Source organism: Chelonia mydas, chromosome 4 (assembly GCF_015237465.2).
Source record: "Chelonia mydas isolate rCheMyd1 chromosome 4, rCheMyd1.pri.v2, whole genome shotgun sequence".
NCBI classification, from domain to species: Eukaryota; Metazoa; Chordata; order Testudines; family Cheloniidae; genus Chelonia; species Chelonia mydas.
In genome coordinates this window covers 412,220-439,814 of record NC_057852.1, presented here as the reverse complement: position 1 = coordinate 439,814, position 27,595 = coordinate 412,220, and the positions used below count along the sequence as shown (strand labels likewise).

Sequence of the window (27,595 nt, the reverse complement as noted above, 5' to 3'; positions counted from 1 at the left end):
GAATGATCTGGCTGAGGGACTAAAGAGCATACAAATGAATTTACCAATTTAGTATCATCTGGGAGGAGCAGCAAACACTAATGAGAACAGAAAAAATTAAGAAGGTGCCTAGAAAGATTAGAAATATGGCAGAAAACAACAACATGGGAGTCACTCTGGGAAAACGCGCTAACGCAGCTGGAGAAAAATAACTTGAAACCCAGGGATGTAATGAGAAGGAGAGACTGGGAAGCCAGAAAGGGTAAGGGAGATGTAGGGGGAAATTGGTGCCATTTAGATGTGAATTTGCAGTACAATGCGGCTGCAAAAAAGGATCCCGTTATATGGGCTGTACACAGTGAAGCACCCAGGTCGGCTGACAGCCATTCTGGGCCCCAGGACAGAACAGTCAATGGCCTCCTAGAAAGGGATGGCTGAGTAGAACCTCAAAGATACAAACACCAGATTTCCAGATATACCAGCCAGTTGGACACCTTCTGGAACCGGGAGTAATCAGGCAGCAGGGGAGACACACACACAAAAATAAAGCAAATACTTTCCTGCCTCGGGGCTTCAGCGGGTGGAGGGGATTGGGGGTCAGGGTGCTGGGCGGGGGGGATCAGATCTTTTGATGACCCTCAGGAACACCAGGCTCAGGGCTTCAGCCCTGCAGGTCTGTTTCCAACTTCAGCCCTGTGGGGCGTGCCGGGGCTTGGGGCCTTAGCTACAAGGGGAGCATTGTTTTCAGCTCCAGCGCTCCCCCTTAGCTGAAATCCCAAGCCCCGGCGCCCCTCCCCCACAACCTGCTGAAACTGGGAACAGAGCCATGAGGAGCCCCGAGCTCCTGTGCCCCCGACCTTGGCAGAAGCCAGGAATGGAGCCACAAGGCTGAAGCCCCAAGCCCTGGCACCCCCTACAAGGCTGAAACTGGGAGCGGAGCCGCCGGGCTGAAGGCCCAAGCCCCAGTGCTCCCCCTAGATGTACAGTCATGAGCCCTGGTGCTCCTGATGGTCAGAAGCCCTGAAATCCCCCCTGCCTAGAGTCTGGAGCCCCCTCCCCTGCAGCTGCAGCCCCAACCCCCCCCCCCAAGTGGCTGAAGTCTGTAATATCTTGTTCAGAGTTATGGACATTTCAGAGTTACGGACAACCTCCATTCCCGAAGTGTCCATAACTCTGAGGTTCTGCTGTATCTATCCCACCTGCCTAGGCCCTTTTAAATTGCCAGGCCCCTGGGCAATTGACCCCTTTGCCCCCCCATCCATGAGTGGGCCTGGAGGCACTTAAGTCACTATGAAGGGACGGAACAGACCTTTCTGGGGAGACTGCACCTTAAACTCTCAGTTCAGGTCTCGGCACATTACCAGAAAGATACTGACAATCTGCGAAGAGTTCAGAGAGGAGCCACAGAAATACTCCGAGTACGAGGGATGCAGTGAACTGGGGGAGAGGCTGAAAGAGCAACACCTGTCTGACATGTCTCAGCAGTGCCTAGCTCCCCCCAGGCTGTGTCTTGACCAGTTGGGTACTTGGCAAAGGCAGTGGGCCATGTTTTCTAAGGTATTTCAGTATCAATAGATGCAGGCAGGCCCACGGGATTCACAGGGGGACATCAGCATCTATCTGCCTCTTGAGGTGACTCGGCACCACATTCACAACCCCCTGCTCAGCTGGGGCCTAACCCTGTGCACATGTACTGCCCTTAGGTGCCTACGTTGTGGCCCTTTCAGTCCCTGAGGTGCCTAAATTTCAGTGACTGGCCATGTGCTCAGCCACCTCAGTCCTGACACTGCCCAGCAGGTCAGCACCTCACTCCTGCCTAAGCCCCAGCAGGGTTCAAAAGGTAGATAGTCCCCTGCCTGTCTCGCCTTTGGGGCACAATCTAGGAGATGTATGCAGAGCACGCCCAACCCACACCATGACCAGAGGAGGAGATGGGCAGAGGAAGCATAAGGACAGAGGGGTTTTGAGGATACTGCTGGGCCAAAAGCAGAGTCACGAGGGAGCTTCTCAGGACAAGAAGGAAAGATGTGAGCTCACAAGGGGAAGAAGACTGCCAATGGGGAGGAGAGTGCTGAGAGACAGACAAACCCTAGGGGATGGTGGGGAAGTCTCCAGAGAAGGAGGGAAAGCGAAGGAAGGAAGGAAGAAGTACAGTACAATCAGAGTTACGGACACCTCAGGAATGAAGGTTGTTTGTAACTCTGAAATTTTTGTATCTCTGAACTAAACACTATGGTTCTTTCAAAAGTTCACAACTGAAGAGTGACTTAATATAGCTTTGAAACTTCACTATGCAGAAGGAAAAGGCTGCTTTTAACCCTCTTCATTTAAATGAAACAAGCCCAGAAAGTTTCCTTACCGTGTCAAATCTTTTTTTTTAACTTTTCTTTTTTTTTAGTAGTTTACGTTTGACACAGTACTGTACTGTATTTGATTTTTGGGTTTGTTTTGTTTTTTTTCAGTCTCTGCTGCTGCCTGATTGTGTACGTCTGGTTCCAAATGAGGCGTGTGGTTGACCGGTGAGTTCCTAACTCTGGTGTTCCTAACTCTGAGGTTCTACTATAGGGCTTTCCAAAATTTTCCAGTGAACATTTTCACAGTGGGAAATAGTGTTTTCAACAAAATGAACATTGTCATGAAAAGTGTCAGCTTTCCTCAAAATACCCCATTTTTCATCACAACACCAAACCCCTGATATAGTTTGGACATAAACTAACATTAGTTTTATGCTGATTTTTTCCCAGAAGTTTTTGAACAAAAATTTGTTTTGGGAGTTTTCACATTTCTGAGGTAAAGTCAGTTTTCCACCAAAAATGTTGACAAAAATATTTTCCTTAGTTTTAATTGAAAATCTCAGGGAGGAAAAAAACATTTTCTGACCAACTCTAGTGAGAAGCCCAAGCCAAAGAAAGACCAAAGCAAAAAGAAAAAAGATCCCTCTGGGGGATGAGTCCAAAGTGGTTAGGGGAGGCACCAGGTTGAAGTGGAGGTCAATGCCGGATGTAGGGTCGGGACTGGGACAAGGGTAGTGATGGAATTGAGATCTGGGGATAGGCCAGGGTGAGAACTGAGATCATAGAATCATAGAAGATTAGGGTTGGAAGAGACCTCAGGAGTTCTCTAGTCCAACGCCCTGCTCAAAGCAGCTTCTACTCAAGTTTTATCATGTGCCCGTGGCTTGGGCGCTACTGCTGTTGTTTAGGCCATTTCTACACATCTATCCTGGATGTCAGGTGGCAGCTGTGCCCACCCCACAATAACAAGGTTTAACCCAGCCCACAACGGTGTGTTACATCTCCATGGATAGAGCCTGGGGTGAGCGCCAGGGGTTTGCATTATTGTGTGAAATGGGCCTGGTCTACACAGGTTTTAGAATAATAGACTCATAGAAGATCAGGGTTGGAAGAGACCTCAGGAGGGCATCTAGTCCAACCTCCTACTTGAAGCAGGACCAACCCCAACTAAATCATCCCAGCCAGGGCTTTGTCAAGTTTTGTACTGATTTAACTCCACTGGTTTAATTTCCCCATATTTACCAAAATATACTGTTCAGCATAGACACCTTTATACCAGTGTAACAACATCCATACTAGGGGGTCTACACAAAGTTAACAATATTGGTTTCTAAGTCAATGTAATTGTCTCACTCCAAAACCTGTCTGTCAACCAGGTCTTAGAGGATTCGGTGCAAAAATTGTTTTTCTTTGGCAGTGCAATGGGTTTCTGTGTGACAGTGCAGTCTCAGTGTGGTAGGTTAATGTGGCGTGTGCAAGTTCAGGTATATTAAAGAATCATAGAATCGTAAAAGATAAAGGGTTGGAAGGGACCTTAGGAGGTCATCTAGTCCAACGCCCTGCTCAAAGCAGGACCAATCCCCAACTAAATCATCCCAGCCAGGACTTTGTCAAGCCTGACCTTAAAAACTTCTAAGGAAGGAGATTCCACCACCTCCCTAGGTAACCCATTCCAGTGCTTCACCACCCTCCTAGTGAAATAGTGTTTCCTAATATCCAACCTAGACCTCCCCCACTGAAACTTGAGACCATTGCTCCTTGTTCTGTCATCTGCCACCACTGAGAACAGCCGAGCTCCATCCTCTTTGGAACCCCCTTTCAGGTAGTTGAAGGGTTGCTATCAAATCCCCCCTCACTCTTCTCTTCTGCAGACTAAATAAGCCCAGTTCTCTCAGCCTTTCCACGTAAGTCATGTGCCCCAGCCCCCAAATCATTTTTGTTGCCCTTCGCTGGACTCTCTCCAACTTATCCACATCCTTTCTGTAGTGGGGGGACCAAAACTGGACACAGTACTCCAGGTGTGGTCTCACCAGTGCCGAATAGAGGGGAAGAATCACATCCCTCGATCTGCTGGCAATGCTTCTACTAAAACAGCCCAATATGCCGTTGGCCTTCTTGGCAACAAGGGCACCCTGCGGACTCATATCCAGCTTCTCATCCACTGTAACCCCAGGTCCTTTTCTATAGAACTGCCGCTTAGCCACTCGGTCCCTAGTCTGTAGCGGTGTGGGGATTCTTCCGTCCTAAGTGCAGGACTCTGCACTTTTCCTTGTTGAACCTCATCAGATTTCTTTTGGCCCAATCCTCCAATTTGTCTAGGTTACTCTGCATCGTATCCCTACCCTCCAGCATATCTACCTCTCCGCCCATCTTAGTGTCATCTGCGAACTTGCTGAGGGTGCAATCCACACCATCCTCCAGATCATTAATAAAGATGTTGATCAAAACCGGCTCCAGGACCGACCTCTGGCGCACTCCTCTTCATACTGGCTGCCAAATAGACATCGAGCCGTTGATCACTATTCATTGAGCCCGACAATCTAGCCAGCTTTCTGGCAAGAATACTATGGGAGACCATATCAAAAGCTTTGCTAAAGTCAAGATAGATCACGTCCACCACTTTCCCCATATCCACAGAGCCAGTTATCTCATCATAGAAGGCAATCAGGTTATTCAGGCATGACTTGCCCTTGATGAATCCATGTTGACTGTTCCTGATCACCTTCCTCTCCTCCAAGTATTTCAAAATGGAGTCCTTCAAGACCTGCTCCATGATTTTGCCTGGGACTGAAGTGAGGCTGACCGGTCTGTAGTTCCCTGGGTTCTCCTTCTTCCCTTTTTAAAATATGGGCACTATATTTGCCTTTTTCCAATCGTCCGGGACCTCCCCGGATCACCACGAGTTTTCAAAGATAATGGCCAATGGCTCTGCAATCACATCAGCCAACTCCCTCAGCATTAGATCTGGACCCATGGACTTGTGCATGTCCAGCTTTTCTAAATAGTCCTTAACCTGTTCTTTCACCACTGAGGGCTGCTCACCTCCTCCCCATACTGTGTTGCCCAGGACAGCAGTCTGGGAGCTGCCCTTGTCTGTGAAGACCGAGCCAAAAAAAGCATTGAGTACTTCAGCTTTTTCCACATCATCTGTCACTAGGTTGCCTCCCCATTCAGTAAGGGTCCCACACTTTCCCTGACCTTCTTCTTGTTGCTAACATACCTGTAGAAACCCTTTTTGTTAAACTTCACATCCCTTGCTAGCTGCAACTCCAATTGTGTTTTGGCCTTCCTGATTACACCCCTGCATGCTTGAGCAATATTTTTATACTCCTCCCTAGTCATCTGTCCAAGTTTCCACTTCTTGTAAGCTTCCTTTTTGTGTTTAAGCTCACCAAAGATTTCACTTTTAAGCCAAGCTGGTCGCCTGTCATATTTGCTATTTTTTTATGCACATTGGGATGGTTTGTTCCTGTGACCTCAATAAGGATTCTTTAAAATACAGCCAGCTCTCCTGGACTCCTTTCCCCCTCATGTTATTCTCCCAGGGGATCTTGCCCATCAGCTCCCTGAGGTTGTCAAAGTCTGCTTTTCTGAAGTCCAGGGTCCGTATTTTGCTGCTCTCCTTTCTTCCCTGTGTCAGGATCCTGAACTCGACCATCTCATGGTCACTACTGCCTAGGTTGCCACCCACTTCTACCTCCCCTACTAATTCTTCCCAGTTTGTGAGCAGCAGGTCAAGAGGAGCACAGCCCCTCGTTGGTTCCTCCAGCACTTGTACCAGGAAGCTGTTCCCAACACTCTCCAAAAACTTCCTGGATTGTCTGTGCACCGCTGTATTGCTCTCCCAGCAGATGTCAGGGTGATTGAAGTCTCCCATGAGAACCAGGGCCTGTGATCTGGAAACTTCCGTTAGTTGCCAGAAGAAAGCCTCGTCCACCTCATCCCCCTGGTCCGGTGGTCTATAGCAGACTCCCACCATGACATCACCCTTGTTGCTCTCGCCTCTAAACTTAACCCAAAGACTCTCAACAGGCTTTTCTCCAGTTTCATACAGGAGCTCTGAGCAATCCTACCGTTCTCTTACGTACAATGCAGCTCCTCCACCTTTCTTCCCTGACACCTGCCTTACCACACATGACCAGGCATTATAGGAGTTGTAACAGGAACTTCTCTGCATAAGCAACTGTTCCTGTAATAAACACATATTTTTTTGCTCTAATATATTTATAATCTGTTGTCATCATGAATAGGTCGGAATATGAACAAGAGGCTGCTCGGCAGCTCTCCAACACCACTTTCTACAAGCCATTACCCTCTGATCCCACTGAGAGTTACCAAAAGAAACTACAGCATTTGCTCAAGAAACTCCCTGAAAAAGCACAAGAGCAAATCCGCACAGACACACCCCTGGAACCACGACCTGGGGTCTTCTATCTGCTACCTAAGATCCATAAACCTGGAAATCTTGGGCACCCCATCGTCTCAGGCATTGGCACCCTGACAGCAGGATTGTCTGGCTATGTAGACTCCCTCTTCAGGCCCTACGCTACCAGCACTCCCAGCTCTCTTCGAGACACCACTGACTACCTGAGGAAACTACAATCCATCGGTGATCTTCCAGAAAACACCATCCTGGCCACTATGGATGTAGAAGCTCTCCACACCAACATTCCACACAAAGATGGCCTACAAGCCGTCAGGAACAGTATCTCCAATAATGTCACGGCAAACCTGGTGGCTGAACTTTGTGACTTTGTCCTCACCCATAACTATTTCACATTTGGGGACAATGTATACCTTCAAATCAGCAGCACTGCGATGGGTACCCACATGGCCCCACAGTATGCCAACATTTTTATGTCTGACTTAGAACAACGCTTCCTCAGCTCTCGTCCCCTAACGCCCCTACTCTACTTGTGCTACATTGATGACATCTTCATCATCTGGACCCATGGAAAAGAAGCCCTTGAGGAATTCCACCATGATTTCAACAATTTCCATCCCACCATCAACCTCAACCTGGACCAGTCCACACAAGAGATCCACTTCCTGGGCACTACAGTGCTAATAAGCGATGGTCGCATAAACACCACCCTATACCGGAAACCTACTGACCGCTATTCCTACCTACATGCCTCCAGCTTTCACCCAGACCACACCACACGATCCATTGTCTACTGCCAAGCTCTACGATACAACCGCATTTGCTCCAACCCCTCAGACAGAGACAAACACCTACAAGATATCTATCAAGCATTCTTACAACTACAATATCCACCTGCTGAAGTGAAGAAACAGATTGACAGAGCCAGAAGAGTTCCCAGAAGTCACCTACTACAGGACAGGCCCAACAAAGAAAATAACAGAACGCCACTAGCCAACACCTTCAGCCCCCAACTAAAACCTCTCCAACGCATTATTAAGGATCTACAACCTAACCTGAAGGACGACCAATCACTCTCACAGATCTTGGGAGGCAGGCCAGTCCTTGCCTACAGACAGCCCCCCAACCTGAAGCAAATACTCACCAGCAACCGCACACCACACAACAGAACCACTAACCCAGGAACCTATCCCTGCAACAAAGCCCATTGCCAACTGTGCCCACATATCTATTCAGGGGACACCATCACAGGGCCTAATCACATCAGCCACACTATCAGAGGCTCATTCACCTGCACATCCACCAATGTGATATATGCCAACATGTGCCAGCAATGCCCCTCTGCCATGTACATTGGCCAAACTGGACAGTCTCTACGTAAAAGAATAAATGGACACAAATCAGATGTCAAGAATTATAACATTCATAAACCAGTCGGAGAACACTTCAATCTCTCTGGTCACTCGATTTCTGATCTCAAAGTGACTATCCTTCAACAAAAAAACTTTGAAAACAGACTCCAACGAGAGACTGCTGAATTGGAATTAATTTGCAAATTGGATACAATTAACTTAGGCTTGAATAGAGACTGGGAGTGGTTGAGTTATTATACTAAGTGAAACTATTTCCCCTTGTTTATTCCTCCCCCCCTCCCCCAATGTTCCTCAGACGTTCTTGTTAACTCCTGGAAATGTGCTGGAAATGGCCCACCTTGATTATCACTTCAAAAGGTTTTCTCTCCTCCCACCCCACTCTCCTGCTGGTAATAGCTCATCTTAAGTGAGCACTCTCCTTACAATGTATATTTTTTCATGGTCTTTGTGTATATATAAAATCTCCTCACTGTACTTTCCACTTTATGCATCCGATGAAGTGAGCTGTAGCTCACGAAAGCTCATGCTCAAATAAATTGGTTAGTCTCTAAGGTGCCACAAGTCCTCCTGTTCTTTTTCTGATCGCATAGAACCTAACGTCTCATACAGTAGAGGGCAATAAATGTTTTACAGCCAGGCAGCCGCTCCCCTTCTACTGAACAAAGTCCCCTCTGAGCACAGAGATCTGGTAACAACTCAATTGCGTGTTGGTGGGGGAGGGAGTGAACACTTGTGTCTATGGGTGCAAAGTTTGCATCCTCACTTGCCTCTGAAGATTGGGCTGCAGAGATAGGAAAGCATTATTAGATCCCATCCTGTCCACCGCCCAGGGACTAGTGTGTGATTATTCCCTACTCTATTCTCCAGTGCTTTATCCAGTCTGAGGTGTCAATAGCCCAGGCCTCCGGCGAGAGCCTTCCCCAGCCCCAGAGCTCTTTTTGTTTGATAGATTCTTATATTCATGTTAAGGCCAGAGAATTTCACCCCATGACTGCTGCCTCCAGCTCAGTGACTTGTGGGTGAGCAGATCTTTTGGAAAGACTCCAAGTGATGGAAAATCCACCACACCCCTTGGGAAGTTGCTCTGATAGTTAAATACCCAAAATGATTACTTCCTGAGATTCTACCCACATTTTCCCTTATTGTCATTGCACTTACCCACATTACCCACCACACCCTAAATAAATTCCCCCTAAATAATTTCTTCTCCCTCCTTGGTGTTCGCACTTTTCAAGTATTTGCCGTATGTTCTCAAATCTCCCATGGGGTTTCTCTAGACTAGAGTTTGTTCCCCTATTTTAACTTCAATAAGTTTATTGCCCTTGAACTCAGGTTAACACACACAACTGTAAATGTTCATCTAGGCACTTCAGAAACATTTGTTGTAGGATACAGACCTTTATGGTTTACTCCAGAGTTCAGCCATGAATGTCTTCAAACTCACAGGAACATCACTGCAGTCCAGAAACCCTGAGTTAGGTGACTAGCTTCCTGTGCAATGAATGGGAGAGATGGGTGCTTGAGAGTGGGGTCCACAAAAGCCAGCATGCCAAGCAGGGAACCACACAAACTAGCTAATGCTGACAAGAGGGCTGTGTGCTCTGCCCCTCTCATACAGGTAGGAGACTAAGGTCTGGTCTACAGTACAAGTTTATGTCGGATTTAGCAGCATTAAATCCAAATTAACCCTGCACCCGTTCACACAACGAAGCCTTTTTTTCGACATAAAGGGCTCTTAAAACCGATTTCTGTACTCCTCCCCCACGAGGGGATTAGCGCTGAAATCGACATCGCCGTTTCAAATTAGGGTTAGTGTGGATGCAATTTGAAGGTATTGGCCTCCGGGAGCTATCCCACAGTGCACCACTGTGACCGCTCTGGACAGCACTCTGAACTCGGATGCACTGGCCAGGTGTACAGGAAAAGCCCCGGGAACTTTTGAATCTCATTTCCTGTTTGGCCAGGCGAGCTCATCCGCACAGGTGACCATGCAGTCCCAGAATCGAAAAAGAGCTCCAGCATGGACCGAACGGGAGGTACGGGATCTGATTGCTGTCTGGGGAGAGGAATCCGTGTTATCAGAACTACGTTCCAAAAGATGAAATGCCAAAACTTTGCAAAAAATCTCTAAGGCCACGAGGAACAGAGGCTACAGCAGGGACGCAACACAGTGCCGCGTGAAACTTAAGGAGCTCAGACAAGCGTACCAGAAAACCAAAGAATCAAACAGATGCTCTGGGACAGAGCCCCAGACATGCCGCTTCTACGCTGAGCTGCATGCAATTCTAGGGGGGGCTGCCACCGCTACCCCACCCCTGTCCGTGGATTCCGATGATGGGGTACTCTCCGCCATGCCTGAGGATTTTGCAGATGGGGAAGGTGAGGAGGAGGAGGAGGAGCTTGAGGAAAGCACACAGCACACTGTTCTCCCCGACAGCCAGGATCTTTTTCTCACCCTGACTGAAATACCCTCCCAACCCAACGAAGCAGGAGAAGGGACCTCTGGTGAATGTACCTTTTTAAATATAATACATGTTATAAAAGCAAGCGTTTTTTAATGATTAAGTAGCCCTGAGGACTTGGGATGCATTTGTGGCCAGTACAGCTACTGGAAAAGTCTGTTAACGTGTCTGGGGATGGAGCGGAAATCCTCCAGGGACATCTCCATGAAGCTCTCCTGGAGGTACTCTAAAAGCCTTTGCAGAAGGTTTCCGGGGAGAGCAGCCTTATTCCGTCCTCCATGGTAGGACACTTTACCATGCCATGCTAGTAGCAAGTAATCTGGTATCATTGCATGACAAAGCCTGGCAGTGTATGGTCCCGGTGTTTCCTGGCATTCAAGCAACATCGGTTCTTTATCTCTCTGTGTTATCCTCAGGAGAGTGATATCATTCATGGTCACCTGGTTGAAATAGGGGAATTTGATTAAGGGGACATTCAGAGGTGCCCGTTCCTACTGGACTGTTTGCCTGTGGCTGAAAAGAAATCCTCCCTGCAGTTAGCCACGCGGTGGGGGGGGGGGGCATTGGAGCTGAGCTGTTCACGTTTGGCTAGCAGGGATCTTCCCTGATACCAGCCAGGTGGTGGGGGGAGGGGAAAAGCAATCATCCCAGAGAATTGGATTGGGGGAGGGGGTTAGTTTGGTTTCTGCTGCTGCACGTTAACAGGAAAACCGCAGCACTAAATGGCCAACTCAAATGGGCTTTGCTTGGTACGGGAGAGGAGGGTGCTGCTGTTATGAAGGTTGCAGAAGCCGAAAGACTGTGGCTTACCATAGCCACCTGCAAGCCGAATTCTGTTGCCCGGCCCTGTGTGTGTGATCTCGAACACCAAAGCCTCAGGCACTCAATATAAGATGCAAAATGTGACCTTGTACCAAAATCACATGTGCTATGTAATGTGAATAGTGTTGTTCACCGTGAAAGAGTAGAGCCATTGTTCTGTAAAATGTGTCTTTTTAAATACTTCACTCCCTTTTTTTCCCTCCAGCAGCTGCAAATGTTTCAAGCCTCCCTCCTCCGTCCCAGAGGCTATCTCAGATAAGGCGGTGAAAAAAACGCAGGTGCGATGACATGTTCTCTGAGCTCATGCAGTCGTCCGGCACTGACAGAGCTGTGTGGAGGGACACAGTAGCAGAGTACAGGACGGTGGCCGATGAACGTGAGGAGAGGTGGCGGCAGAAAGATCAGAGGAGGCAGGAGGCAACGCTGGGGCTACTGCGGGATCAAACGGACATGCCCCGGCGTCTGGTGGAGGTTCATGAACGGCAGCAGGATCACAGATTGCCGCTGCAGCCCCTGCTTAACCGCCCTCCCTCCTCCCCAGGTTCCATCGCCTCCTCACCCAGATGCCCGAGAACATGGAGGGGAGGCTCCGGGCACCCAACCACTCCACCCCAAGCAACAGAAGGCTGTCATTCAAGAAGTTTTAAAGTGTCCTTTTCCTACCCTCCTCCCACACCCCACCCGGGCTACCTTGTGAGTTATCTCCCTATTTTTATAATCAATTAATAAAGAATACATGTTTTTAAACGATAGTGACTTTATTTCCTTTGCAAGGAAGCTGTGATCGAAGAGGGGAGGGCAGGTGGCTTACAGGGAATTTAGAGGCGACCAAGGGGGCGGGTTTTCATCAAGGAGAAACAAACAGAAGTGTCAGATGGCACCCTGGCCAGTCAGGAAATTGGTTTTCAAAGCTTCTCTGATGCGCAGCACTTCCTGCTCTGCTCTTCTAACCGCCCTGGTGTCTGGCTGTGTGTATTCAGCGGCCAGGCGATTTGCCTCAACCTCCCACCCCACCACAAACATCTCCCCCCTTACTCTCACAGAGATTGTGGAGCACACAGCAAGCAGCAATAACAATGGGAATATTGGTTTCGCTGAGGTCTGAGCGAGTCAGTAAACTGCACCAGCAACCCTTTAAATGTCCAAATGCACATTCTGCCACCATTCTGCACTTGCTCAGCCTGTAGTTGAACAGCTCCTGACTACTGTCCAGGCTGCCTGTGTACGGCTTCATGAGCCAAGGCGTTAAGGGGTAGGCTGGGTCCCCAAGGATAACTATAGGCATTTCAACATCCCCAACGGTTATTTTCTGGTCTGGGAAGTAAATCCCTTCCTGCAGCCATTTAAACAGACCAGAGTTCCTGAAGACGCGAGCGTCGTGTAACTTTCCTGGCCATCCCACGTTGATGTTGGTGAAACGTCCGTTGTGATCCACCAGTGCTTGCAGCACCATTGACAAGTACCCCTTGCGGTTTAAGTACTGGCTGCCCTGGTAGTCCAGTCCCAAGATAGGGATATGCGTTCTGTCTGTCGCCCCACCACAGTTAGGGAATCCCATTGCAGCAAAGCCATCCACTATGACCTGCACATTTCCCAGGGTCACTACCTTTGATAGCAGCAGCTCAGTGATTGCGTTGACTACTTGCATCACAGCAGCCCCCACAGTAGATTTGCCCACTCCAAATTGATTCCTGACTGACCGGTAGCTGTATGGCGTTGCAAGCTTCCACAGGGCTATCGCCACTCGCTTGTGAACTGTGAGGGCTGCTCTCCTCTTGGTATTCTTGTGCCTCAGGGCCGGGGAAAGTAAGTCACAAAGTTCCATGAAAGTGCCCTTACGCATGCGAAACTTTCGGAACCACTGGGAATCATCCCAGACCTGCAACACTATGGGGTCCCACCAGTCTGTGCTTGTTTCCCCAGCCCAGAATCGGCGTTCCACCGCATGAACCTGCCCCATTAACACCCTGATCTCCAAATTGCGGGGAAACATGGTTTTAGAAAAAAGTGTGTTCATGTCCTCATCACCGTGCTGCCGTCGCCTCCTCGCCTGGTTTTTCAGGTGCTGGTTCTGCATAAACTGCACAACGATGCACGAGATGTTTACAATGGTCATAACTGCTGCGGAGAACTGAACGGGCGCCATGCTTTCTGTGCTATGGCGTCTGCTCCTGCTTGGGCAATCCAGGGAAAAGGGCGCGGAACGATTGTCTGCCGTTGCTCTGGCGGAGGGAGGGGCGACTGACAACATGATTTACTGGGTTGGCTTACAGGGAATTAAAATCAACAAAGGGGGTGGCTTTGCGAGAAACAGAATGGCCCCCTCAAGGATAGAACTCAAAACCTCAAGGATAGAACTCAAAACTGGGTTTAGCAGGCTGTTGATTTCACAGAGGGAGGGAGGAGAAAATGAATACAAAACAAATTGGTCTATTTCTTGTCTTTTTTCCATTTCAACTATCTTTATACATCTTGCTGGCAGCAGACTGTGCAGTACGACCGCTCGCCATCGTCAGGGTGCTCGGCAGAAGACTGTGCAGTATGACTCCTGGTGTCAAGGTTCCTTCCCCTCTCTGTACTCTAGGGTACAGATGTGGGGACCTGCATGAAAACCTCCTAAGTTTACTTTTACCAGCTTAGGCTAAAACTTTTCCAAGGTACAAACTATTTTACCTTTTGCCCTGGACTTTTGCTGCCACCATCAAACGTCTAACCGGGTTTATTATTGGGAAAGAGTCGTTTGGAAACATCTTTCCCCCCAAAATCCTCATCAAAACCTTGCACCCCCCTTCCCGGGGAAGGTTTGATAAAAATCCTCACCAATTTGCATTGGTGACCACACACCCAAACCCTTGGATCTTAAGAACAAAGAAAAAGCATTCAGTTTCTTACAAGAAGAATTTTAATAGAAGTAAAAAGTAAATGAGAATCACCTCTGTAAAATCAGGATGGTAAATACCTTACAGGGTAATTAGATTCAGAACATAGAGAATTCCTCTAGGCAAAACCTTAAGTTACAAAAAGACACAAAGACAGGAATATCCATTCCATTTAGCACAGCTTATTTTCTCAGCCATTTAAAGAAACCATAATCTAATGCATATCTAGCTAGATTACTTACTAAATTCTAAGACTCCATTCCTGTTCTGTCCCAGGCAAAAGCATCACACACACACACACAGAGGCTTTGTTTCTCCCTCTCCTTAGCTTTTGAAAGTATCTTGTCTCCTCATTGGTCATTTTGGTCAGGTGCCAGCAAGGTTATCCTAGCTTCTTAACCCTTTACAGGTGAAAGGGTTTTTCCTCTGGCCAGGAGGGATTTTAAAGGTGTTTACCCTTCCCTTTATATTTATGTCATGGGTTCAAAAGGGAGCTAGATAGATTCATGGCGACTCGGTCCATCAATGGCTATTAGCCAGGATGGGCAGGGATGGTGTCCCTAGCCTGTGTTTGCCAGAAGCTGGGATTGGGTGACAGGGGTTGGATCACTTGATGATTCCCTGTTCTGTTCATTCACACTGGGGCACCTGGCACTGGCCACTGTCGGCAGACGGATACTGGGCTGGATGGACCTTTGGTCTGACCCAGTCTGGCCGCTCTTATGTTCTTATAACTGGTGTGGAGAAGGTGAATTGGGAAGTGTTGTTTACCCCTTCACATAACACAAGGACCAGGGGATACTGGGCTAGATGGACTTTTGGTCTAACCCAGTTTGCCCGTTCTTATGTTCTTATCCACTCGCTCGTCTCAACCATGCAGCTAGACCTATCAGTGGGAATGTCTTCAAGTCACTGCCATCCCAGTCACACTGGAATTGACACCTCAGGGAGAAAATGCCCTATATCCCTTAAACCCTAAGTCAGCCAGTTCCCCCACCCTGGAGCCAGATCAGAGCTAGCAACCCCTGAAGGGCAAACTCTCCATGTCCCCACCCCTCTGAGCCAGGCGGTCCCCTCTCCCTGCAGCCTGATAAGAGCTAGCAGCCACTAGAAGGGAAAGGGCCCATGTCCCATTCCCCTCACCCCCTGAGCCAGCTAGTTCTCCATCTCAGAAAACTCTGAAAAGCTCAGGGTGTGATATACATCTTGTGGGGAGTAGTAGTTAGGGACATCTTATGTTATTTTCTCTAAGTAATTTTTCTCTCCTTGCACTGGTCTGATCTCTTCTCTTTCCCCCACCCAGATGCAAATACTCACTTTGTCTAATCTAATCTATCTCCCATTCTCTCTGTCTCTCTCTCTGCAGTGGAGGTGACTCTGGATCTTAAAACAGCCTACCCTGAGCTTGTCATGTCCAGGGACTGAAGGAGTGTGCATCTGGGTGACGAGCGGCATAAAGTGCCCGACTACTATGAGAGATTTGGCACCGATCCCTGCGTCCTGGCCCCTGAAGGGTTCTCATCTGGGAGCTTTTACTGGGAAGTGGAGGTGGGGGATGCTGGCTGCTGGGCTGTAGGGTGGCCAGGGAGTCTGTGAAGCGGAAGGGACGTCTCAGACTCACACCTGAGCAAGGCTTCTGGACCATGGAGATGCGAATGTGCAAATACTGGGGTCTCAATACCTCTCTGGCCCGTGTGTACTGCAGGAGGCTTCGCAGGGTTAGGATTTGCCTGGACCTCAGGGAGGGGCAGGTGGCCTTTTACAATGCCGACACCTCGGCCCATCTCTACACCTTCACCGCCTCCTTCATGGAGGAAATCTTTCCCTTCTTCTACACCAAGGACAAGAAGACTCCACCGGTCATTAATAGGTCCAAGACTGAGGGATGGATTCCTCTGACTGAACTAGTCCATCCCCCATCATTTGACTTGCACGTGCCTTCCCCTGCACAGCACAGACTGATCCTGAGCTCCTCACTTGCATCTGTGTTGCAGCCAAACATCCTGTTTTAACAACTTCGAAATGCTGCATTTGGAATTTTCCTGACTGAAAGTTTGTCAGCTTGAGTGGAGTGAAACGTTTCAATTTTTCATTGTGAAGTTTTCATTTTAAATTTTTTAAAGTGCGAATCAGAAGAAAATATTTGGATTTTATCAGATGAAACATTTTGATTGAACTCAACCATTTTTTTAATGTTGTTTTGCAAGAAATTTCAATTTTAAAAAAAATCATTCCTATTTGGAGTGAAAATAAACTTAGAAATTGCAGAATTTCCCATGAAATGGAAATTCCAGTTCTCACTTATAGAGTACGAGCTTCTTCTGGTTTCTAAGGCTTTAGGGATCACATTTTTAAACCATTGAGAGGAACAGAAATCTTATATTTTTTTAAATGAGGGGTGAGATTCTTTTGTCATCACAGGACCCTGGGAGCTGGGGTTTTAAGGAAAACAGCAAATATCACAAGACTTGCCATGTAATCGCCAGACTTGGCTCAGAAATCAGAAGGTGAATGGAAAGAACTCAATTTTATTATTTATATAACATTATTTTTAAAATGCAAAATCTCATGGTTTTAAACCAATCTCATGATTTTGGGGTGGGGTGGGTGTGTCCGACATAGGGGTGCCAACCCTCCATGACTGTCCGTGAGTCTCCAGGAATTAAAGATTCATCTTTAATGAAAAATTATGTTACGTGATGAAACCTCCAGAAATTGGGGTTGCCAACTTTCTAATTGCAAAAAACTGAACACCTCTGCCCCGCCCCTGCCCCTGAGGCCCTGCCCCTTCCCCGAGGCCTCGCCCCTCACTCCCTCCATCCCCCCTCCCTGCGTCGCTCGCTCTCCCCCGCCACACTTGCTCACTCACTCATTTTCACTGCAAGCCCAAGCGAGCACCAGGAAAAGGCTGGGAGCTGCAACAATTTGAATGTGGGAGATGGAATGTGTGATTCAAATACCCTTCACCTCACCAGGGAGAGATTTTAAACAGTACTGTGAAATTAATTCCCCCCTCCCCCCCACAAAAGAGTCCCACTCGCTCCCCATGAGCGAAACTAAAGAGACTACTTCAGAAGCTTGATTTTTCTTGCGGTCCCCCAACTGTCCTGGCAGGGGATCCAGTCATGCTGCAGCCACTGCCTGACATCCATCCTCCATCCCTCCAGTGGCGGATTTACAGTTAGTGGGGCCCTGTGCTCAGCTTCATTTTTGCCCCCACGGGGGGAGCATTCTCTCTTATCTCCTCCACCCCCTGTTTTTCATTCTTTTTTTCTCCATTCTCCTCCTGGGCTCAGGGTGGGGGTGCGGGGTCAGGGAGGGAGTTAGCGTGTGGGAGGGGGCTCAGGGTGGGGGTGCGGCGTCTGGGCAGGAGTTAGGGACTTAGGGTGTGGGAGGGGGCACAGGGCTGGGGCAGGCCGGGGGATGAATGCACTATAAGGTGGGTAGAAAGTTGGCTAGATTGTCGGGCTCAACGGGTAGTGATCAATGGCTCCATGTCTAGTTGGCAGCCGGTGTCAAGTGGAGTGCCCCAGGGGTCGGTCCTGGGGCCGGTTTTGTTCAATATCTTCATAAATGATCTGGAGGATGGTGTGGATTGCACTCTCAGCAAATTTGCGGATGATACTAAACTAGGAGGAGTGGTAGATACGCTGGAGGGCAGGGATAGGATACAGAAGGACCTAGACAAATTGGAGGATTGGGCCAAAAGAAACCTGATGAGGTTCAAAAGGATAAGTGCAGGGTCCTGCACTTAGGACGGAAGAATCCAATGCACCGCTACAGACGAGGGACCGAATGGCTAGGCAGCAGTTCTGCGGAAAAGGACCTAGGGGTGACAGTGGACGAGAAGCTGGATATGAGTCAGCAGTGTGCCCTTGTTGCCAAGAAGGCCAATGGCATTTTGGGATGTATAAGTAGGGGCATAGCGAGCAGATCGAGGGACGTGATCGTTCCCCTCTATTCGACATTGGTGAGGCCTCATCTGGAGTACTGTGTCCAGTTTTGGGCCCCACACTACAAGAAGGATGTGGATAAATTGGAGAGAGTCCAGCGAAGGGCAACAAAAATGATTAGGGGTCTAGAACACATGACTTATGAGGAGAGGCTGAGGGAGCTGGGATTGTTTAGTCTGCAGAAGAGAAGAATGAGGGGGGATTTGATAGCTGCTTTCAACTACCTGAAAGGGGGTTCCAAAGAGGATGGCTCTAGACTGTTCTCAATGGTAGCAGATGACAGAACGAGGAGTAATGGTCTCAAGTTGCAATGGGGGAGGTTTAGATTGGATATTAGGAAAAACTTTTTCACTAGGAGGGTGGTGAAACACTGGAATGCGTTGCCTAGGGAGGTGGTGGAATCTCCTTCCTTGGAGGTTTTTAAGGTCGGGCTTGACAAGGCCCTGGCTGGGATGATTTGACTGGGACTTGGTCCTGCTTCGAGCAGGGGGTTGGACTAGATGACCTTCTGAGGTCCATTCCAACCCTGATATTCTATGATTCTATGATTCTATGCAGAGCTCTTACCTGGGGCAGCGTGGCACCGCCCCCATGGCCGCTATTCTGGGAGCTGCAGGGGCTTTATGGGCTGCAGGGCCCTGGGGTGCAGCTCTAAAGCCCCTTTCTGAACGCGGCCCTGCGAACGTGGGCAGAGGACTCAGGAGGAGCAGGGGCAGCCGCGCAGCCAGAGAGAAGCGGCGGTTTCCCCTTCCAAGCGCCGCGTCTCTCCGGCTGGTGTAGTGTAGGACAGTGGTTCTCAGAGCCGGTCCACCGCTTGTTCAGGGAAAGCCCCTGGTGGGCCGGGCCGGTTTGTTTACCTGCCGCGTCCGCAGGTTCGGCCGATCGCGTCTCCCACTGGCCGCGGTTCACTGCTCCAGGCCAATGGGGGCTGTGGGAAGCGGCGCGGGCCGAGGGACGTACTGGTGGCCGCTTCCCGCAGCCCCCATTGGCCTGTAGCTGTAGACTAACAAATTTACTTGAGTATAAGCTTTCGTGAGCTACAGCCCACTTCACTGCATGCATCCGATGAAGTGAGCTGTAGCTCACGAAAGCTTATGCTCAAGTAAATTTGTGAGTCTCTAAGGTGCCACAAGGACTCCTGTTCTCTCTGTAGCAGTTACTGATACATGTAGATTGTAAGAAACAGCTTTTGTGAAAAGATGCTACTTTATTTGTACATGCTGGAAAACTGTTATCATATTTCAATCTTCCGTCATAGGTCATGTGTTCTAGACCTTACATTTTCCCAAACTTTATAAGTGCACTCTCGATGCCATTATTTCAATCATTAAGATTTTGAATAGAAACATGTCCAGAACTGATCCCTGGAGAACCCCACTCGTTATGCCCATCTCATTTATCGTTATGTCCATCTAGGTTTCCTTTCCATAGTTTGTTTATGAGAAGGTCAAGGGAGACAGGATCAAAAGCCTTACTAAAGGCAAGATAGACCACATCTACTGCTTGTAGTCTTGTTACACTGCTAAAGAAAGCGATCCGGTTGGTTTTACATGTGAGACTGCTTGAAATACTGTTTTTAGCAAAGTCGGACCTCTTGCTGCTGCAAACTCTCGGAATGTGCTACCCGTAACACTGCACTGGGATGAAGCTGATTCCGACAGACAGCAGTCTCTCACACTGCTGGTAGGTGACACTGCTGCCTGTAGGAATCAGATCCATCCGATGGCCCTTTTTTTAGCAAAATTGGACCTCTCCAGGCTGCGGGAAGCACAGTCCTGCAGGTAGCATTTTCACACATACACACGTGTATGACACTGAAAACTATAGGGGTGTGCTCCCTGTAACACTGCATCAGCTACATCAGATGGCGCTCTGTGCACTGGAGAGCTGATTCCCTAGATGACCAGCAGGAGGCGCTGTGCTGGCGAGTCTCGACCTCGCTACAGTGCAATTGGATTAGAGGAGCTTTTGTGGCAAGAACCACCAGTAGAGCAATGTATGTGTACTGTTTCTAGCCTCAGATACAAACGTTACATGCATACAGGCTGGATAAACACAGTCAATAGGTCTTAAGTTTTGCAGTGATACCCCACGTCAGCCATCTTGCATAAAGTATATATTAGCTATGTCATATCCATATCATAAGAATATTTTCATAAAGAATGTAGAGCAGGGATCGGCAACCTTTGGCACGCGGCTCGCCAGGGTAAGCCCCCTGGCGCGCTGGGCCAGTTTGTTTATCTGCCGCGTCCACAGGTTCGGCCGATCGTGGCTCCCACTGGCCGCGGTTCACCGCTGCAGGCAATGGAGGCTGCGGGAAGCGGCGTGGGGCAAGGGATGTGCCGATCCCTGATGTAGAGTATAACGTCACACCCCACATGTATGTTGCCGATCCCTGATGTAGAGTATAACGTCATACCCCACATGTATGTTTGCTGATCTGCAAATACTAAAGGACCATACACCCTTGGGTGCAAACGCTCATGACAATCGTGCAGAGCCATGCAAGCTCCAGGATTCTGTGTGAGGTGGCAGACAGTGAGGAGGGCCAGGCAGGTTAGTGGGTTTAGAAAAAAAGGTGTAAACATTATATATACGTTTATGTACGGGATACACATAAAATTAGTGGGTGGTTAACAAGGCATTATAAGAAGTTTGATCCCATGGCCACAACCACCCCGTCTGACCTGTTTGGTACCAAGCATACGCTGCCAAACCAAAGCTTCCCAAAATACAGCAGGTGGACAGTGGGATAACTATTCATGGTGCACCTCGCTCTGAATCTATACAAGTGCTTCTGGTGAGTACCCTGACTGCTGAGGCAGGGAGTCCAGGAGGCCGCCACACAAGTGACATAGTAACCGTAGTGACTCTATGCTGACATAACTTGAGTTAGCCCACACTTAAAGTGTAGATATGGCCTTAGGTATATGAAATGTTTGGGAGAGGGAACAGGACCAGTATGAGGGTAGACAAAGGTGGTTAGGCTCAAGGCGTTGGAACTGACCTTACTCCACCCTACAGGCTCAGGAATAAAGAGGCACCAAAAATATCATTTATTTATTACAATGTCTTTACTCGAGGGTGTATAACTCATGATTTTAGAATTCTTGGGGTTGTAAAGGTATCTTGGGGTTGTAGATGTGTGTTCATTATATTTTGAAAGGAAAAACTATGAATGGGTTGAACAAAGAATTCGATCAGTCCCTCAGGTTAAGTACATTGGCTATTAGCCAAGTTAATCAGGGGTGCAGGCCCATGCTCTGCATGTCCCTAAACCGTCCTTTGACTGCCAGATGCTGGGAGTGGACAATGGGATGGTTCAATGAGTCATTGCCTGGTCTGATCATTCCCTTAGAAGCGCCTGGTATTGGCCACTGTCACAAGACAGGATACGAGATTAGGCGGACTATTGGTCTGACCACCAGTATTTACACCATTGGTGGATTGACTCAAAACAAAGTTTTGACGATAGGCCAGAAATTCAGTCAGAGTGGAAGTCAGATGATCCAACAGAATAAACATCCGCTTTAAAAATTAGAAGAAAAAATTAGAATTAAAAATCCAGGGAATTCAGGGAATCCCAGCAGCAGATAAGACAACTTGGGAAACTGCTCGGAGAGTCTATGCAAAATCAGATACAGTAATAAGGGATTCTTTGTTTCTGAGGAGGCATATGTAAAATGTTTCACTGAATTAAGTCTCGGGGATTATCTGCCCTGGCAAGTTATAGCGCTCTAACTTGCTGCCTCCGGGGTGTGAAAAATCCCCCCCGCCCCGAGTGCAGCAAGTTTGAGCGCTTTAAAGCGCTAGTGTGGACAGGCTCGGCCCCCAGCGCTCGTCGAGGTGATGACCAGGAGCACGGGCACCCGCGACAGGGCTTTGAACTTTGTGGTGTAGACGCAGCCTCAGCAGGTTCGAGCAAAGCGGCGCTGCAGTGAGGAGGCAGAGGGCTGCCTGTGCCTTTAAGAACCCCCCCTCCCCCCGCCCCCAGGAAGCCCATGCTGAGAGGTGCTGTCTGTGGGAGGGGAAATAAAAAAAGCCCCTTTGCCCCCACCATTTTGGCAAACCAGGAGGGTCTCAGTCCCGCTGGGATAACTGCGACCCCCGTGCCCTGCCTGTGCCGGGCTTTGCCCTCTGCCAGCGCCTCGCCCCGAGCTTCTCTCCTGCTCCCCACCGCCATCCCTCATTTTCCCTTTAGCCCCTCTGCTAATGCTGCCTCCAGCTGCTGGGCCCCCCGACCAGTCACTTTCCGCCCCCTGCTCAGACCCTGGCCGCCCCGCTGCTCCGATTCGCCCCCTTGGCCCCTTTCTAACCCCTGTCAAAGGCAGCCGGCAGACTGCTGGGGGGTTAAGGGCAGGGTGAAGGGCAGTGGCTTCAGCAGATGAACTGAGCATGCTCAGTACACCATCGCCAGCCCGCTCCCACCCTGAGCAGTACCCCACACTGCACCTGCTGCCCGGCCGCCCTGTGTCCTCGGCCCGCGCCTGCGGCGCTCCCGCCACCCGCACCACCCGCCTGCCCCCTGCGGCTGCGGGTGAGCCTCCCTCCCTGCCCCTGCCCAGCACGCCCCCCACACTGGGGGGGGGGGTCTGTGCCGGCGCTGAGCTGCCCGAGTGCCCGGCCCTGGGACCCCCTGTTGCTGGGGGCCCCGTGCCAGGGCACCCTGTGTTGGCTGGCAGTCCGCCCTGGGGCAGCAGGGCCCCCAGGCTGGATTGGAAGGTATCAAACGCTGGGTAACCGAACGCTTCCCTTGGTCGGCTGTTCCCACGGTCAAACACCCGCAGTGTTACAATGTTGTCTCTCATTTCTTCCAGCCACTGGTGTCTGTTCCGATGGTCTCTGCCGGACGAAAGAGCCTTTTCATACCCGGGAGTCTCTCCCTCTGGAGGCATTTATGCTCTGTAATCAAGTCCCCTCTGATCTGCTTTTGGAGAAATTCAGTAGATTCAGCTCTGTACGTCTCTCGATGTCAGAAATTTCCTCCAGCCCTTGGATCGTAATTGTGGCTCTTTTCTTCACCCTCCCCAATTTTCAAAGGGCTGTTTAAACCATGGACACAGCTTTCTAGTGTCCCCTCCCTGGTCCTGCTCCCTACCCCACCTGTTCCCGCAGCCAAGGGTCGCATTGGCCTTGTTTGCCCCCAAAAGACGGTCAAACTATTCTTGGGATCTAAAAGATCAGGGAGCTCTGGGGCTGCTGCTGAGGGAGGGGAGACACTGCTGCCATCTAGTAGATACTGTGGAGAATGCAGCCAAGAAAGCTGAGAGTCAGGACTCCTGACACAGGTCTACCAGCCAGGACCCAGCAAGGGGAGCCCTCCAGCCGGCCTGTGTCGGTGCTGCTCTCTGTCAGGACCACACTCCTGCCTGCAACTGGGGCTGCACTGCTCCGCTGGCCCAGGCAGGTAACAGCTCAGTGTGAAGGAGCTGATCTGGAGATACCCCTCCAGACCTGATCCAAATCCAACAGTACTAAATCAGTATGGAACATTAATGGAAACACTGACATGAAAACAATTTCATCAGGTAAACTTATCATAAAGGACAAAACAATTTCATCCCCAACTCATTGTTACCATATGTAGGAACCATATGTAGGAAGTCAACGAATGGCTACGCAGGTGGTGTCGGAGAGAAGGCTTTGGATTCTTTGACCATGGGATGGTGTTCCATGAAGGAGGAGTGCTGGGCAGAGACGGGCTCCATCTTACGAAGAGAGGGAAGAGCATCTTTGCCAGCAGGCTGGCTAACCTAGTGAGGAGGGCTTTAAACTAGGTTCACCGGGGGACGGAGACCAAAGCCCTGAGGTAAGTGGGAAAGCGGGATTCCGGGAGGAAGCACAGGCAGGAATGTCTGTGAGGGGAGGGCTCCTGCCTCATACTGGGAATGAGGGGCGATCAACAGGTTATCTCAAGTGCTTATATACAAATGCACAAAGCCTTGGAAACAAGCAGGGAGAACTGGAGGTCCTGGTGATGTCAAGGAACTATGACGTGATTGGAGTAACAGAGACTTGGTGGGATAACTCACATGACTGGAGTACAGTCATGGATGGTTATAAACTGTTTAGGAAGGACAGGCAGGGCAGAAAAGGTGGGGGAGTAGCACTGTATGTAAGGGAGCAGTATGACTGCTCAGAGCTCCGGTACGAAACTGTGGAAAAACCTGAGTGTCTCTGGATTAAGTTTAGAAGTGTGTGCAACAAGAGTGATGTTGTGGTGGGAGTCTGCTATAGACCACCGGACCAGGGGGATGAGGTGGATGAGGCTTTCTTCCGGCAACTCACGGAAGCTACTAGATCGCATGCCCTGATTCTCATGGGTGACTTTAATTTTCCTGATATCTGCTGGGAGAGCAATACAGCGGTGCATAGACAATCCAGGAAGTTTTTGGAAAGCGTAGGGGACAATTTCCTGGTGCAAGTGCTAGGGGAGCCAACTAGGGGGGGCGCTTTTCTTGACCTGCTGCTCACAAACCAGGTAGAATTAGTGGGGGAAGCAAAAGTGGATGGGAATCTGGGAGGCAGTGACCATGAGTTGGTTGAGTTCAGGATCCTGACGCAGGGAAGGAAGGTAAGCAGCAGGATACGGACCCTGGACTTCAGGAAAGCAGACTTCGACTCCCTCAGGGAACAGATGGCCAGGATCCCCTGGGGGACTAACATGAAGGGGAAGGGAGTCCAGGAGAGCTGGCTTTATTTCAAGGAATCCCTGTTGAGGTTACAGGGACAAACCATCCCGATGAGTCGAAAGAATAGTAAATATGGCAGGCGACCAGCTTGGCTTAATGGTGAAATCCTAGCGGATCTTAAACATAAAAAAGAAGCTTACAAGAAGTGGAAGGTTGGACATATGACCAGGGAAGAGTATAAAAATATTGCTCGGGCATGTAGGAAAGATATCAGGAGGGCCAAATCGCACCTGGAGCTGCAGCTAGCAAGAGATGTCAAGAGTAACAAGAAGGGTTTCTTCAGGTATGTTGGCAACAAGAAGAAAGCCAAGGAAAGTGTGGGCCCCTTACTGAATGAGGGAGGCAACCTAGTGACAGAGGATGTGGAAAAAGCTAATGTACTCAATGCTTTTTTTGCCTCTGTTTTCACTAACAAGGTCAGCTCCCAGACTGCTGCGCTGGGCATCACAAAATGGGGAAGAGATGGCCAGCCCTCTGTAGAGATAGAGGTGGTTAGGGACTATTTAGAAAAGCTGGACGTGCACAAGTCCATGGGGCCGGACGAATTGCATCCGAGAGTGCTGAAGGAATTGGCGGCTGTGATTGCAGAGCCCTTGGCCATTATCTTTGAAAACTCGTGGCGAACGGGGGAAGTCCCGGATGACTGGAAAAAGGCTAATGTAGTGCCCATCTTTAAAAAAGGGAAGAAGGAGGATCCTGGGAACTACAGGCCAGTCAGCCTCACCTCAGTCCCTGGAAAAATCATGGAGCAGGTCCTCAAAGAATCAATCCTGAAGCACTTAGAGGAGAGGAAAGTGATCAGGAACAGTCAGCATGGATTCACCAAGGAAAGGTCATGCCTGACTAATCTAATCGCCTTTTATGATGAGATTACTGGTTCTGTGGATGAAGGGAAAGCAGTGGATGTATTGTTTCTTGACTTTAGCAAAGCTTTTGACACGGTCTCCCACAGCATTCTTGTCAGCAAGTTAAGGAAGTATGGGCTGGATGAATGCACTATAAGGTGGGTAGAAAGCTGGCTAGATTGTCGGGCTCAACGGGTAGTGATCAATGGCTCCATGTCTAGTTGGCAGCCGGTGTCAAGTGGAGTGCCCCAGGGGTCGGTCCTGGGGCCGGTTTTGTTCAATATCTTCATAAATGATCTGGAGGATGGTGTGGATTGCACTCTCAGCAAATTTGCGGATGATACTAAACTGGGAGGAGTGGTAGATACGCTGGAAGGGAGGGATAGGATACAGAAGGACCTAGACAAATTGGAGGATTGGGCCAAAAGAAATCTGATGAGGTTCAATAAGGATAAGTGCAGGGTCCTGCACTTAGGACGGAAGAACCCAATGCACCGCTACAGACTAGGGACCGAATGGCTAGGCAGCAGTTCTGCGGAAAAGGACCTAGGGGTGACAGTGGACGAGAAGCTGGATATGAGTCAGCAGTGTGCCCTTGTTGCCAAGAAGGCCAATGGCATTTTGGGATGTATAAGTAGGGGCATAGCGAGCAGATCGAGGGACGTGATCGTTCCCCTCTATTCGACACTGGTGAGGCCTCATCTGGAGTACTGTGTCCAGTTTTGGGCCCCACACTACAAGAAGGATGTGGATAAATTGGAAAGAGTCCAGCGAAGGGCAACAAAAATGATTAGGGGTCTAGAGCACATGACTTATGAAGAGAGGCTGAGGGAGCTGGGATTGTTTAGTCTGCAGAAGAGAAGAATGAGGGGGGATTTGATAGCTGCTTTCAACTACCTGAAAGGGGGTTCCAAAGAGGATGGCTCTAGACTGTTCTCAATGGTAGCAGATGACAGAACGAGGAGTAATGGTCTCAAGTTGCAATGGGGGAGGTTTAGATTGGATATTAGGAAAAACTTTTTCACTAAGAGGGTGGTGAAACACTGGAATGCGTTACCTAGGGAGGTGGTAGAATCTCCTTCCTTACAGGTTTTTAAGGTCAGGCTTGACAAAGCCCTGGCTGGGATGATTTAACTGGGACTTGGTCCTGCTTTGAGCAGGGGGTTGGACTAGATGACCTTCTGGGGTCCCTTCCAACCCTGATATTCTATGATTCTATGATTCTAACAGGAGACTATGGCTGATAAGGGGGTCTCTCCACCTGTGAATATTTCTTCTTCAGCCCTGGATGAAGTGGTCATACCACCTCCATCATCCCTGTCTGATGATTTTAAGCAGTTTCAGGATCTTATCAAGAGAACCATAGATTCTTTACAAATCCCCCAGAGGAGGTTAAAAAAACCCACATCATAAGCTGCTCAGAACTCTCCACATAGCCTCCTCCGCTCTCATTGCCCTGCTAATCATTGAGGCGTTCCTGGACTTTGCAAAAGTCATCTGGCATACTCCAGCCTCAATTCCTCCCGCATTTAAGAGGGTGGAGAAAAATATTATGTTCCCTCTCAGAAGTCAGAATTTTTATTTTCTCATCCCTCTGCTAGCTCCTTGGTGGTCAAGGCAGTTAACGAATATGGAAGGCAGCACTATGTTACATCTATGAAAATAAGAAAGTTAAAAGTTGAAAAGTCGAAAGTTCTTTGGCTGCTTTACGGTTTAGAATCACCAACTACCAAGTGTTAATGGTGAAGTACAACCACACATATTGTATGAAGCTGAACTTGTTGACTGAACGTCTATTGAGAGAATACAGAGAGCACTCCCAGGCAATTATTGCAGAAGGCCACCTCACCTCCAGAACATCTCTGCAGGCCTCTTGACACAGCCGATACTGGTGCTCTTTCAGTTTCTATGG

General features: G+C 49.2%; 2 protein-coding genes across 2 annotated transcripts in view; one reads left to right on the top strand and one right to left on the bottom strand.

Annotated features, from left to right (window-relative positions):
* The window catches only part of LOC122465454 (E3 ubiquitin-protein ligase TRIM41-like), a 55,710-nt gene extending 39,505 nt beyond the window's left edge, over window positions 1-16,205 (top strand). Inside the window, exon 12 of the mRNA XM_043545241.1 lies at window positions 15,899-16,205. Coding sequence (XP_043401176.1) covers window positions 15,899-16,205 — 307 coding nt within the window. The remainder of the gene's footprint in view (window positions 1-15,898) is intronic.
* LOC102930774 (class I histocompatibility antigen, F10 alpha chain) overlaps window positions 1-27,595 on the bottom strand; it is a 1,343,638-nt gene that overhangs the window by 1,220,753 nt on the left and 95,290 nt on the right. The window lies entirely within an intron of this gene.